Raw genomic sequence first — 12689 nt, 5'->3', positions numbered from 1 at the left:
AGTGAGAAATTCCAAGTAGAGCAAGAGGGAGAGGAAGTGGACAGGTTAAAAAAAACATATTTTCTTTTAGGAGACTGCTGTTCATGTCCAGTTTAAAACCAAAAGTCAGTCTTGTTTTAATGTAATGTTATGTGACTTATGTATGGGTGTGATGTCAGTGACGTGACATATTTACATCAGGTTACATGACGTTTTTACATAACCTTATAAAAAAAAAAACATAGCCAAACTGTGGTCTCTTTAGTAAACCTAACCAAGTAGGGGCGGCTGTAGCTCAGATGGTAGAGCGGGTTGTCCACTAATCGGAAGATCAGTGGTTTGATCTCCAGTCTGCATGTTGAAGTATCTTTGTGCAAGTCACTGAACCCCAAATTGCTCCAGATGGCTGCTTCATCAGTGTGTGAGTGTGTGTAAATGGTTACTGAGTAGTAGTGATGTCCAAATGAAGCTTCATGAACCACCAGTTGTATTTGCTGAACCCACTAGATGGCGCTCTTGGTGTAATGAAAAAGGCTCAAGGGATGGCAATGCAGTTTGGTTTCAACCCTTTGTTGAACAAAGAGCTCTTAGGAGACTAGAAAAGCTAACCGCAACTGTTTCAGAATGTTAACCAAGTTACAAGGTGTTTCACTCAGGAGATCGCTGTGCATCACATAAAGACGTTACAGGGTGCCTTTGGCGTAGGCATGATAACCTGGGAATGAGAACAGGACTGCAGAGAAATTTGCAGTTCTTTTTTTGCAATTCTTCTCAGAAGGTAAAGTCATATGACTTTGGTGATTATCCTGCTTTTCATTTAGCACTACCAGCAAAACAAAATTTTCACCTATCCAGTGAAACAGTCTGCCATCTACTCAAGGGACAGTCAGAAATTCTGTACAGACATTCATGGTTTTAAGGCAATGGTGGACTTTGGTGATCTCTGACTTTTCCTCAATCGCCACCATGAGGTTGACATTTCTGTTGCAGCATGAAATGTCTCGACAACTATGGGATGGATTTCAATGGTATTTTGTACAGACATTGATGTTACCCACGGGATGAATCCTAATGACTCTGGCCATCATCTGACCTTTCATTTAGTGCCCCCATGAGGTTGACATCTTTGGTTTTGAGTGAAATATATTACCAACTACTGGGTGGATTGCTATGAAATTCAAGCCTCCAAAATGATAAATCAGTGTGGCTCATTAATGTGTTTTTAATAGTTTTGGACAGCAATGGAACTCTTTGGCTAGAGTAAGAAGCTATATCAGACTTACACACACACACACACACACACACACACACACACACACACACACACACACACACACACATTAGGACACTTAATTGTTGGTGTGGTTTAGAATGCATGATTAAAAGAAATGTAAGATTTACGTATGCATAAACACTGATTCAAAATTGCACAAGCACCCTCACTTTTACATCTGCTCTCTATCTCTCTCTGTCACTCTCTATTACCTAGTTGAGGGAAATGGGCTCTTTCCATTTTGTCCCTCTCTCGCTTGCACACACACACTCGCTCTTCTCTCTCTCAGTCAGACAGCCCTGCCAACTCAGGCAGATTATATTAATGAACTGAGGTATTGGTGTTTAATGATGTGGAGTGGAGAAATGGACAATGTGACTTTATAAGGAAGCTTCACAGAGCTAGAGTTGGTGAGAGGCAGAGACAAAGAAGGATTGAGGGAGGGGGTGAGAGGGAGAATAGCAGTAAAGGAAACAGGACTTTTTGCTACTTCTAATTGTTTAAAATGTCCTCAGCTATCATGATACTGTACCACTGTGTGTTTCTACCCCTTTGTTGTTATGTTATGTGGTAAATGGTAAATCTTCTATTTAGATCTAATCAAGACTTCATTCAAGGCTTCATTTGGACATCACTACCAACTAGGGCCTGAGCTGAAGGATTGCTATGGATTTTAGGGTATTTAAAGGGCCAGTGAAGGGCCAAATGTACCTGAGGCTTATGGGTCTTGTACTCAATGATACTCTGGAGCTCCACATAAGTTTAAGCCCTTATTGGCACCACAGACTTTTATAAATGTAAAGAAATGATAAATAAATTGCTCGTCTGTTATCTTAAGGGGGAAAAAAAGTCTTTTTTTATCAGTTTAGGTTTTTTCTAGAAGTGTTTTATATACAGTAAGCTCCTAAATAGACATTTCTGTCTGAGTCTGTGACTCATAAGCACACATTAAGTACATTATTTTTCCCTCTTTTTTTGAAAAGCGCCCTTGACAAAACCTTGGAAACACATATACATAACATATTGTTATCTACCTTGAATTTGGATGTGAGGCTTCATGATATGGCCCCATTGTGTTTTCCAGCTAATACCTGCTGTATCTTGTTTTGAGATAATCAGGCAAATAACTCAATAACAAAAACATTGATTCTATCAATTGTGGAAACAACTTCAACATTACCTTTCAAATGAGACCATACATGTACATATACTAAAGATGGAATAAGAACAGCTTTTAATTTATTTTGGGTATGCCTTAGGTAGACATTTAAGGTGAATTTAAATGAATTTTGCAGGGCATTTATACTGTACAAAACATCTGGTGGCCCACGTGCTCACAATCCACGGACACTATCCCAGTTCATCATCCATGCTGCTCATGGAGAAAAGTTGGCACAAAGTTGACTCACTGCACACAAAGTAGCTGCTTCACTGAAAGAAGACATGCGTACATCATTCAGCTGATGTAGGTCCCTGGGACTTAATCAATACATATAGTACCTGACGTAATTAGTGTCTCTCCCTATGTGTTGCATTAGACGTGAGAATTGTACCAGGACTTCCCTGGGTTACCTTTCCTATCTGGGGTTGTGTATGTGGTTGAGTTACCGCCAGGCCGCCGTGCTTGCTCCTTGCGACCAGCTCGTTTGGTGCAGGTGACTCTGCTGGATCCCATTTGGGTGCCGTTCCGTCAGACTAGTCAGCCGGCTCGCTCTTCATTGTGGTTGTTCATAATAAAAGTGTATTTACATAGATCATTTGGTGTGGCGTGGCTTTCTCAGTCTCTTTTTGTCTTCAGAATGTCTTGCCTCTGGCGTTGGGGCGTCGGTGGCTTAGTGGTAGAGCAGGCTGTTGCCGCAGCAGCCCGGGATCGACTCCAGCCTGTGGCCCCTTGCTGCATGTCACTCCCTCTCTCTCCCCCCCCTTCACGCTTGTCTGTCCTGTCAAATAAAGGCTAAAAATGCCCAAAAAAATATCTATAAAAAAAAGACTGCCTTGACTCTGGCCTTTTCCTCATGGCATGTCCGTTCAGCTCAGAGGCCTCTCCAGCTCTCCCTCCAGGTGCAGCTAGTAGCGGCTTATGAGTCAATACCACCAATCCCCAAGAGTGACGTCAGTGCTAACCCTGCCTTCTACCACCTGCCTAAACCACGCCCACATCTACAAGACATTCATTAAACTATCAATAAAGCTATCATAACAAATGCTATCTAGAAATGTACAAGGATTTTGTCTAAAAATGTTTTGAAATGGAATAAGTTGTAACTATCTGATCATCTCTCAGTACTTCACAGTGTGTGATGCTTGGCAATACACACACATATTGGTTCTGCTGTGCAAAAATGGTCCTGCGAGCACAGGGCTGTGACAAGTGCTTGCTTGACTGTCCCTACGCTCTCAAACTGCTCAACACTTGCTTGCACTTCAAGTAGACTTTTGAGACTTTGGAGGCAGGGGTGGAATAAACAGAAATTTGCAGCATAACTGTCAAGAAGATGTTGGGGAAAAAAGTTAAGTGAGGAACAGCCACCTCTACATTATTATCATATCCTTATCATTTAGAACACAGCAAAACCACAGATTTGCCATTCATACAAGGACAACCATTTCAATAATCAACTTAAAGTAATCTCACAGAATGTTTGTGAAATGACCACAACCTCTAAACACTGCTTTATGTGGTGGTGGCATGTAATGTATTAAGTTATGTGATGGCAGCACGGTTGGGTTTTGGCACCAAAACTGCTTGGTTAGGTATGGAAAAACATTTTGTTTTTGGTTAAAATAACTGTTTGTTCTGTAGGGGACAAAAGTATGTGTGATATAATAATGTGATATGACTACATAAAGGACTTAAGTACAAGTTTAAAATCAACGTTGACTTTTAGTTTCACATGGCACACAAACAGGGTGGGTGAAAGTCTGGTTTTACTTGACCCATCCACCACCCCAACCACCTCCCTACATGGACTTTCTTGCTCTTTATACTACCTTTAGGTTAACATTAACCACAGCCCATTGCATGATGTCGCTGTACCAGGGACCACTACAACAAAGGATCACACCTGACTCTCCATTGGCACTGTTACTGTGGTGCCAGCTTGTAATTTTAATACATTACATGCCACCACCACATAAAGCGATATTAACAGGTTGTCATCATTTCATGTATTTCTATGAGACCAGGTGGAATTAAGAGCAACCCCAATAAAAACAAAAAACAAAAAAACAAAACAGGATGCTGTGTAAAAGTTGAATAAAAACATTATACAATGACATGTAAATTCTTTTTGACATATATTCAATTGAATACAGTACAAAGACAAGATATGTAATGTCCAGACTGATAAACTTTATTGGTTTTTGTTAGTATACACTTGGATATTTGATTCCTGCAACATGTTATAATAAAGTTGGAACAGGAGCATGTTTACCACTCTGTGGTATCACCTTGTCTTTTAACAACACTGAATAAGTGTTTGGGACCTGTAGACACTAATTGTTGAAGTTTTGAAAGTCAAATTCTTTCCCATTCTTGCTTGATATATTACTTCAGTTGCCCAACAGTTAGGGGAATCTGACTGATCCTGACCCATGTTGCGCTTCACAATGGGCCATATATTTTCAGTGGGAGACAGGTCTGAACTGCAGGCAGGTCAGTCTAGTATTTGCACTCTTTTACTACAACGCCACACTGTTGGAACACATGCAGAATGTTTCTCATTGTCTTGCTGGAATAAGCAGGGACATTCCTGAAAAAGACATCATCTGGATGGCAGCATATGATGCTCCAAAACCTGTATGTACCTTTCAGCATTCATGGTGCCTTCACAGATGTTACCCATGATGCCATGGGCACTACCCCGGAGGACACGACATCCATGATTGAAAAAAAAAAAAAAGAAAGAAATATGGACTCTTAATACCACAGCACACTTTTCCGCTTTGTATCAGTCTATCTCAGATGAGCCCAGGCTCAGAGAAGTCGGCGGTGGTCCTGGATGTTATTGATATATGGCTTTCACTTTGCATGGTAGAGTCTGAACTTGCATGTGTTGATGCAACACAAAATGTGTTAAGTGACAATGGTCTTTCAAAGTGTAGTGATATCCTTTTTACAATCATGTTGGTTTACAGTGCAGTGCGGCATGAGGGGTCATTCAATATAAGACTAAAGTCTTGCCACTTTCATACAGAGATATCTGTAGATTCTCTGAATCTCTTGATATTAATGTGCATTGAGAAACATTCTTAAACTGTTGGTCCATGTGCTATACTTGACAGAGTGACTAACCTTGCTTGTGAAATACTGAGCCTTTTGAGGATGCCCCTGTTTACCCAATCACAATACTTTAATCTGTTACCATACAGGTGTTTTTGAGCATTCCACAACTACCCAGTCTTTAGTTGCCCCTGTCCCAACTTTTTTGGAACGTGTTGCAGGAATTCAATTCAGAATTAGTGTATATTTACAAAAAACAATAAAGTTTATCAGTTTGACCATTGAAAAACTTGTCTTTGTACTGTAATCAATTGAATATAGGTTGAAAAAGATTAACAAATCATTGCATTCTTTTTTTATTTATGTTTTACAGTGTCCCAACTTTTCTGGAATGTGGGTTGTCATAAAATCATCAACATGTGATACTGTTTCTTTTTGTAGCTCCCACTGGCAACTTTATTGCTCTAATGTTGCGTCATGAAATGCAATTACAGTGAAATGCAATTAGAAAATATTCGCTTATAGACAATATTGAGGTGTCTGTAACAACAGGGCATTCTGATGTAGACAGGGTAATGAAAGTGACCAATCCCAAAAGCAGATACATCAGCATCTGTATATCCCAGTGGTTCCCAACTGGTAGGTCGCAGTATAAAAGTGGGTCTCGGGTCCATTCTGAAAGGACCATACGTGACTCGCAAACATGTCAATTTTAAAAATAAATAATTTACTTTTAAATACAGTGAATTCCTGGCACAGAGCTTTTATTCTGAAGGGCTTTCTGCTGTAGAGTGAGTGAATAACTGACTTTTGATAGACAGCAAAGTAGCTCAACGACATGGCCAAACACAAGTATGATGCTTAGCATATTAAACTGTGTGGATCTTGAAATAATGACTTACACCCTTTTTATAGTTCTGCGTTGAATCAATGCTGTAGTTACGGCATAGGCTCCACGTTGACGTAGAGCCTACGCTGTAACCTATGACATAGCCTGACGTGCACCTCCCCAGAATTGTACCTACGCGTCGCGGTGACGCGGACCTCTGGTCTGTCGCTGTATACTGACACCATTTCCCTCAGTGGAAACGCAGCTTGTATTTACTTTTAGTTCACAGGTAAGAAACAATAAATTGTGAAGACAGTAAAGCCTCCACTAAAATAACATTTTAAGTCTTGTGTGTGATTTATCCTTAAGGGATTTATACTTAGGGATTTATCCAGGTTTCATACGAGAAGAGGAAATCTCCGCTCGTCGCTAGGCTAATCAATACAATGTAAAATGCCTTAGGCTTGTGCTAATAGCGTTAGCATGTTGTATTTGTTTGGAAAACGTGTTTAGTGTGACAGTTGTTTTGTCAGTGAACCTTGTGAGTTGTAATGGAGCCAAATTGCGTGTAGTTACCTTTGTTAAATGTTGCCGTTGTCCCTGGTTTTATATGAGAAGATGAAAAGACTGCTAGTTGCTAGGCTAATTTATACAATGTAAAATTCTATAGGCTTGTGCTAATAATGTTAGCATGTTGTATCTGTGGGGATAATGTGTCCACAAGTGTTTGTCTGTGAATGCTGCGAGTTGTAGTGAAGCCAATTTGTGTACTTGTGTTTGAAATTGTCTCTATTAAGCCATGTCTAATGGGTGTTTTGGGTGTGTTTTGAATCAACTAAACTTTACAGTACTTCACAGAAACCTCCGCTGCCGACTAGTGTTTTGGAGGTGTAACTACAGAGTGACACACTCACCCACGCAGAAGTAAAAAATGCTCACAATGGCATAGGCAACGTGCGTAGGCTATGTACGTGAGGTCTACGCACAACCATAAATCCTCTTTAAGGAGAAATCTGGACCCCACAGCTGGACCAGTTGGGAACCGTTGGTCTATTCCATTCCCACCTCCACTGCATCAAAAGGGAACTTGACAAGTGAGGGAGTGTTGATCAGTTGCGATTGGGAACAGACAATCTAGCTCATGCCTGCCACAGCCCCATGCTTGTGGGACCACAAGTGTGCATGTGAATCAAATATGCTCCAAGGCAAGGATGCTTTTCTGCTTGTGAATACTGTTCTGTGCTCTCTTATCTTGTGCACACACTATGTGCACAGGTTTTGAGACCAATGAAATGTCATAATGTGCAACCATTAATACACAGATGATGGGAATAATTTCTGAGGTTGTGAGAATGTTTGTACCTAAAAACAGGGTTATGGATGAGAAACTTTCTCGAAACATTCACATACATATTTCCTTCCCATGATTTCTAAACTTCACTGCATATGTAATGTAGGGGAAGTTTCCCATGTTTTTCACTGATGCCATTCCCCCTGATATGTCTGCAGTGTTACAGACTATGCATGTAGTGCTTTAAAAGTAAAATCAGAGCTCCTCTGGTGCAGCAGTGAGACAGCACTGAGCTCTTGTGGCTGTTCAGATGCTGAGCATTGGCCCAGCTGTCTCCTCAGCAGTGCGCGAGCGCCCTGTCCATGGATAGCTGTTAGATCTTTTTCCTCTCATCCCTGTGGTTTCCTTTGATATGATGCATCACACACTGGTTGGTAAACATGAGCGGAGTGCATGCAGTTTGCTGAAGTTCCAAACAGTAACTAGCACTGCCATTTGGAGGCACCACATGTAAACTTGCCTTTAAAGCTGACCCAGATAGAGCCTGGAACATCCTGTTGAGAAAGGTCTTTGATCTGTGTCCTCTCCTCAGGCTACAGTTGGTCTGATCCGGAACCTGGCACTGTGCCCAGCCAATCAGGCGCCACTGAGGGAGGCAGGTGCTATTCCACGATTGGTCAACCTGCTGCTGAAGGCTCATCAGGACACACAAAGACATGCCTCCTCTGCACAGCAGACGTACCAGGTCTGGACCATGCACACACACACACACACACACACACACACACACACAAACAAACACAAACAGTTGCCTCATTCTCATTATGTGTACAAACAGATCTTAAACACCACGTCTTTAAAGCTGTACTGGGTCACTGTCTTAGGGGCTGTCCACACCAACGCGGGTATTTATAAAACCTTGACTCTTTGCTCACAGTTTGGCCTTTCATCCACACGTAACCGCAGTTTTTGGCCCCTGTAACCGGAGTTATTTGTAACCGGAGTCCAGGGTGAACTTTTTGGAAAAGTCCAGTGTCAGCAGGCATGTGTGGACAGGATAACCGCAGTTATTTTGTCTCGTCTCCATTGTATGACGTCACAGTGTGCGACGTAAACAGAAAACAGCTGTGTTATTACCTGATCCAGTGTGTGCGAGAGACGATTTGAGGATGGACCTAAACAAAATACTGCTGCTATTTATATCAGCACTTTGTGGCTGTATCATACAACTAACACTACTCAACCACATCCAGCAACAGAAGCGCAAGAGTGTGCTATTACGGAGACTGCTCCTGCTGCATAATAGTACGCTTGTTGTTGTTTTTCCAGTAATGACGTTTTACTGCCTTCTGATTGGCTACAATGGCCTTACAGTTAGGAGTTATATCGCCACCTACTACTTTGGCATGTGTATTACATTGCTTGATAGTGGAATTTGCGGTGTTATGTGGACGGAGGTATTTTTATTACACCGCTCGTATGGACGCAGATTTTTAAAAAACTGGATGCCAAAAAAGTTCGGTTTTAAAAATACCCGTGCTCGTGTGGACTAGGCCTTAACCAGTAGCTCAGTAACTGGCTGGAGAGCATTAATAGGAGCCATTTACCTTATAAAATGCGCTTGTATAGATCTAATTTTGTACAGAACTGAACAGCTTGAACCAGCAACTGACTGAACATATGACTGACATGAAGACAGAACTAAGCTTTGATATCACAACATATTGAGCTATTAAAATAGCTTTGAGGTTCAAAGAGAACTACACCCACTTAAGACAGTCCAAAAATCAGTGTTGGTGAGTAGTCAAATACAGTAAACAAGTAGATTAGATTAAGCAGCTTTTGATTAAGTATTATAAAGTAGATTAAGTCAGAACTATTGATTATCACCATTTATTAACAAATGTTCAGAGAAGTTGTTGCTATTTTAGAAGTTACCTGGCCAACCAAATAATCCAGCTTGGTGCAATAACCCCACCTGGACTCTAGTTTCTGAAGGTTTGACTTATAGGCATTTTGTACCAAACCACTTTTCATTCGATGCATCTAAAATAATGTGACTTAGCTATAAAAGCTAGAAAAATAATTATTTGCAAAGCAGGTGATCTGTTATTTTAGCCTGGTCTCACTCTGAAGTCATTGATAATCCGGCGCTTGGGCAGTGACTTGCAGTTTCAGAAACCAATGGAAAAAGGCATCCTTTAATGCCGGCATGATACACTGCCCATTGCCATTATCGTTTAATGGGGCCCAACGGCATCAGAGAGAAAAGCAGTTGGATAAGGACGAAGTTAAAGAGAAATTTTGGTTTATTTCAACCTGTCTCCTATCGTCCTAAATTTGTTTCAAGTGACTAGTGACATAAAAATAATAGTTAGCATGTTAGCCGTTAGCCTAGATACAGCCGGGGCGCATTAGTAGCGTCAGACCTGTTAAAACGTAAGTGAATGGGCATATCTTCAAGTGCAAAGTTAGTCCACTAAACAAGCTTTTTTTCCACAAAGACCGCCTCATATCGTTAGGATAAATGTCAGAGAACATATAGAAAACGACATGTAAACGTGTTGTCTTACCTTACCGGTGTGCTGCCATGTTTGTCTATCATCTAGCTCTGCTTTCCAAAGCGCGGCCGAAATATCGCGAGAACAAGCAGTGATCTTATAGCGTGCCTGAACAAGCAGCAACAGCTGGAAGGATACACTGACGAAGAGCTTCGTGAAATTGAAGAACGGAGGAGGAGAGACAGAAAGGCGCAACAGGTAGAGGACGACAGAGGAGGAATGGCTGCTGGAAGGCTTTAGCTCTGGAGATTGGTGGTGTACCTGTGAATGCTGTGCCCCAATGCCCACAGAAGAGGAATGCCTCTGTTGCAAGGAATGGGACCGGTTGCAGCCTTATTTTCAAGGTCTGGATATGACCGAGGACAAGACACCTGGAGTAGTATCCAGCTGGGCTTTATCTAGAGCTCGCGAGATTTCAGACATGGTATGAGATCACTGCTTGTTCTCGCAATATTTCGGCCGCGCTTTGGAAAGCAGAGCTAAATGGTAATATTTCGGCCGCGCTTTGGAAAGCAGAGCTAAATGGTAAACAAAGATGGCACCACACCGGTAAGGTAAGACAACACGTTTACATGTCGTTTTCTATATGTTCCCTGACATTTATCCTAACAATATGAGGCGGTCTTTGTGGGAAAAAAGCTTGTTTAGTGGACTAATTTTGCACTTGAAGGTTGCCCGTTCACTTACTTTTTAACAGGTCTGACGCTACTAATGCGCCCCGGCTGTATCTAGGCTAACGGCTAACATGCTAACTATTATTTTTATGTCACTAGTCACTTGAAACAAATTTAGGACGATAGGAGACAGGTTGAAATAAACCGAAATTTCCCTTTAAGGCGGGGAAAGTCCGAGTGGGGTGGGTGGGAGCGGTGACGGATGGGTTCAACAAACACACCTTCACCCAAGAGAGCAGTGTTCACGCCCTGTAAGATTCTAAATCTAAACCCTAACCCTTTTTTCCTAAACCTAACTACTTGTTCTTGATGCCTAAACCTAACCACGTGTTTCTGATGCCTAAACCGAACCACATGTTTTTGTTGCCCAAACCCAACCATGTGTGTTTATTGTTGAAGGAAAAAAAATACCAATTTGCGGCATTGTACCAACATAGTACGTTGATTTTGAAAGAGACTGTATGTAAACGTTAAATTTCCTGTGAAAACAGCAGTGTATCTTGAAAGAAGACCATGCATGTAACAGGCAGAACTTGACACGATGTCCCAGAACGTCAACAACCAATGCACCCAGGGTACTCTGCACGTTGTACGTGGATGTGGAAACCAAAAGTCAATATGTTACGAGGTTGGAGTGAGAATGTGTTGGTTACTTACAGTTTTAAGGTTATTTGCCAAGCTTGTTGTAGATTTGTGATATGCCAGTTTCCTTTGTGGCACTCAACATAACATATGGAAATAAATAACATATAATTAATGTTGATGCATAATGAATAATGTTGGAGTACTATTTCTTAATTAATGGGCTATATGGGATTTTCTGGGTAATGGTTTAAAAAAAGCATTCAAATACTGATTTGGAAACTGATTACCATGGCAGCAATCAAAGTTTTGAAGCTTCAAAGCATGGAGGCATTCAGGTCAGCCCTATTGTTTTTGTAATACTAATCAAGTATCCCCATCGGGGAAAAAATACCCTTTTTTATATGCAGCCACTCCAGCGATCTAACATTTTGTGTTATAATATTAGTTTGCCAAGTTAGGTTCAACTGTCTGAACTGCTCAAAGTGTCTTTAATTGCTGATTTGAACTTGATGAATTCCATCTGTTCATAAGGTACATGTATGTGAAATGTCATCATCATCATCATCATCATTATCTTAATTATCATCATCATCATCATCATCATCATTGCTATATAATGCTCCATGTTGCTGATTTGAACTTGATGAATTCCATCTGTTTATAAGGTACAAGTATGTGAAATGTCATCATCACCATCATCATCATCATTATCTTAATCATCATCATCATCATCATCATCATTATCATCATCATTGCTATATAATGCTCCCTGTTCTACTGGGAGGAAAATTGTCCATCCTTATTGCTTTCTTTGATGTGTTGCTGCCTGTCTTTCTGTTATCAGGATGGTGTTCGTATGGAGGAAATAGTAGAGGGCTGCACAGGAGCGCTCCACATTCTGGCCAGAGACCCTATAAACAGAGGAGAGATTGCCAGCATGCAGACAATACCACTGTTTGTACAGGTACACACACATGCTTGCATGAAGAAATCAGGTTGCACTGAGACATCTGACATGATATCAGTGTTATGAACCTTAGGACCCAGGTTGCTTCTGCTTTCTTCTAACACCTGTGTCCCTGAATTGTTTGCAGTGGAAACTGAAAGTTGTTTTAAGGATGGAGGAAGTGTTTGAAAGTTCAAATCAAATCAAATCAACTTTATTTATATGGCACTTTTCATACAACAGTAAGATCCAAAACAGAAAACAAAAAGAAAAGAGAAAACCCAACCCTCCCACCCCACATAGAGATACGTAAATATACATATACGCAC

General features: G+C 41.0%; 1 protein-coding gene across 2 annotated transcripts in view; it reads left to right on the top strand.

The window, feature by feature from the left end:
* jupb (junction plakoglobin b) overlaps positions 1-12689 on the top strand; it is a 313084-nt gene that overhangs the window by 262879 nt on the left and 37516 nt on the right. For both annotated transcript variants that reach the window (XM_050068714.1, XM_050068715.1), the window contains exons 11-12: positions 8187-8339; positions 12259-12378. In XM_050068714.1, the coding sequence (XP_049924671.1) occupies positions 8187-8339; positions 12259-12378 (273 nt within the window). The remainder of the gene's footprint in view (positions 1-8186; positions 8340-12258; positions 12379-12689) is intronic.

Source organism: Epinephelus moara, chromosome 18 (assembly GCF_006386435.1).
Source record: "Epinephelus moara isolate mb chromosome 18, YSFRI_EMoa_1.0, whole genome shotgun sequence".
Taxonomy (NCBI): domain Eukaryota; kingdom Metazoa; phylum Chordata; class Actinopteri; order Perciformes; family Serranidae; genus Epinephelus; species Epinephelus moara.
The sequence above is the reverse complement of the archived record's forward strand: the minus strand, read 5'-3'. Positions and strand labels throughout refer to the sequence as shown.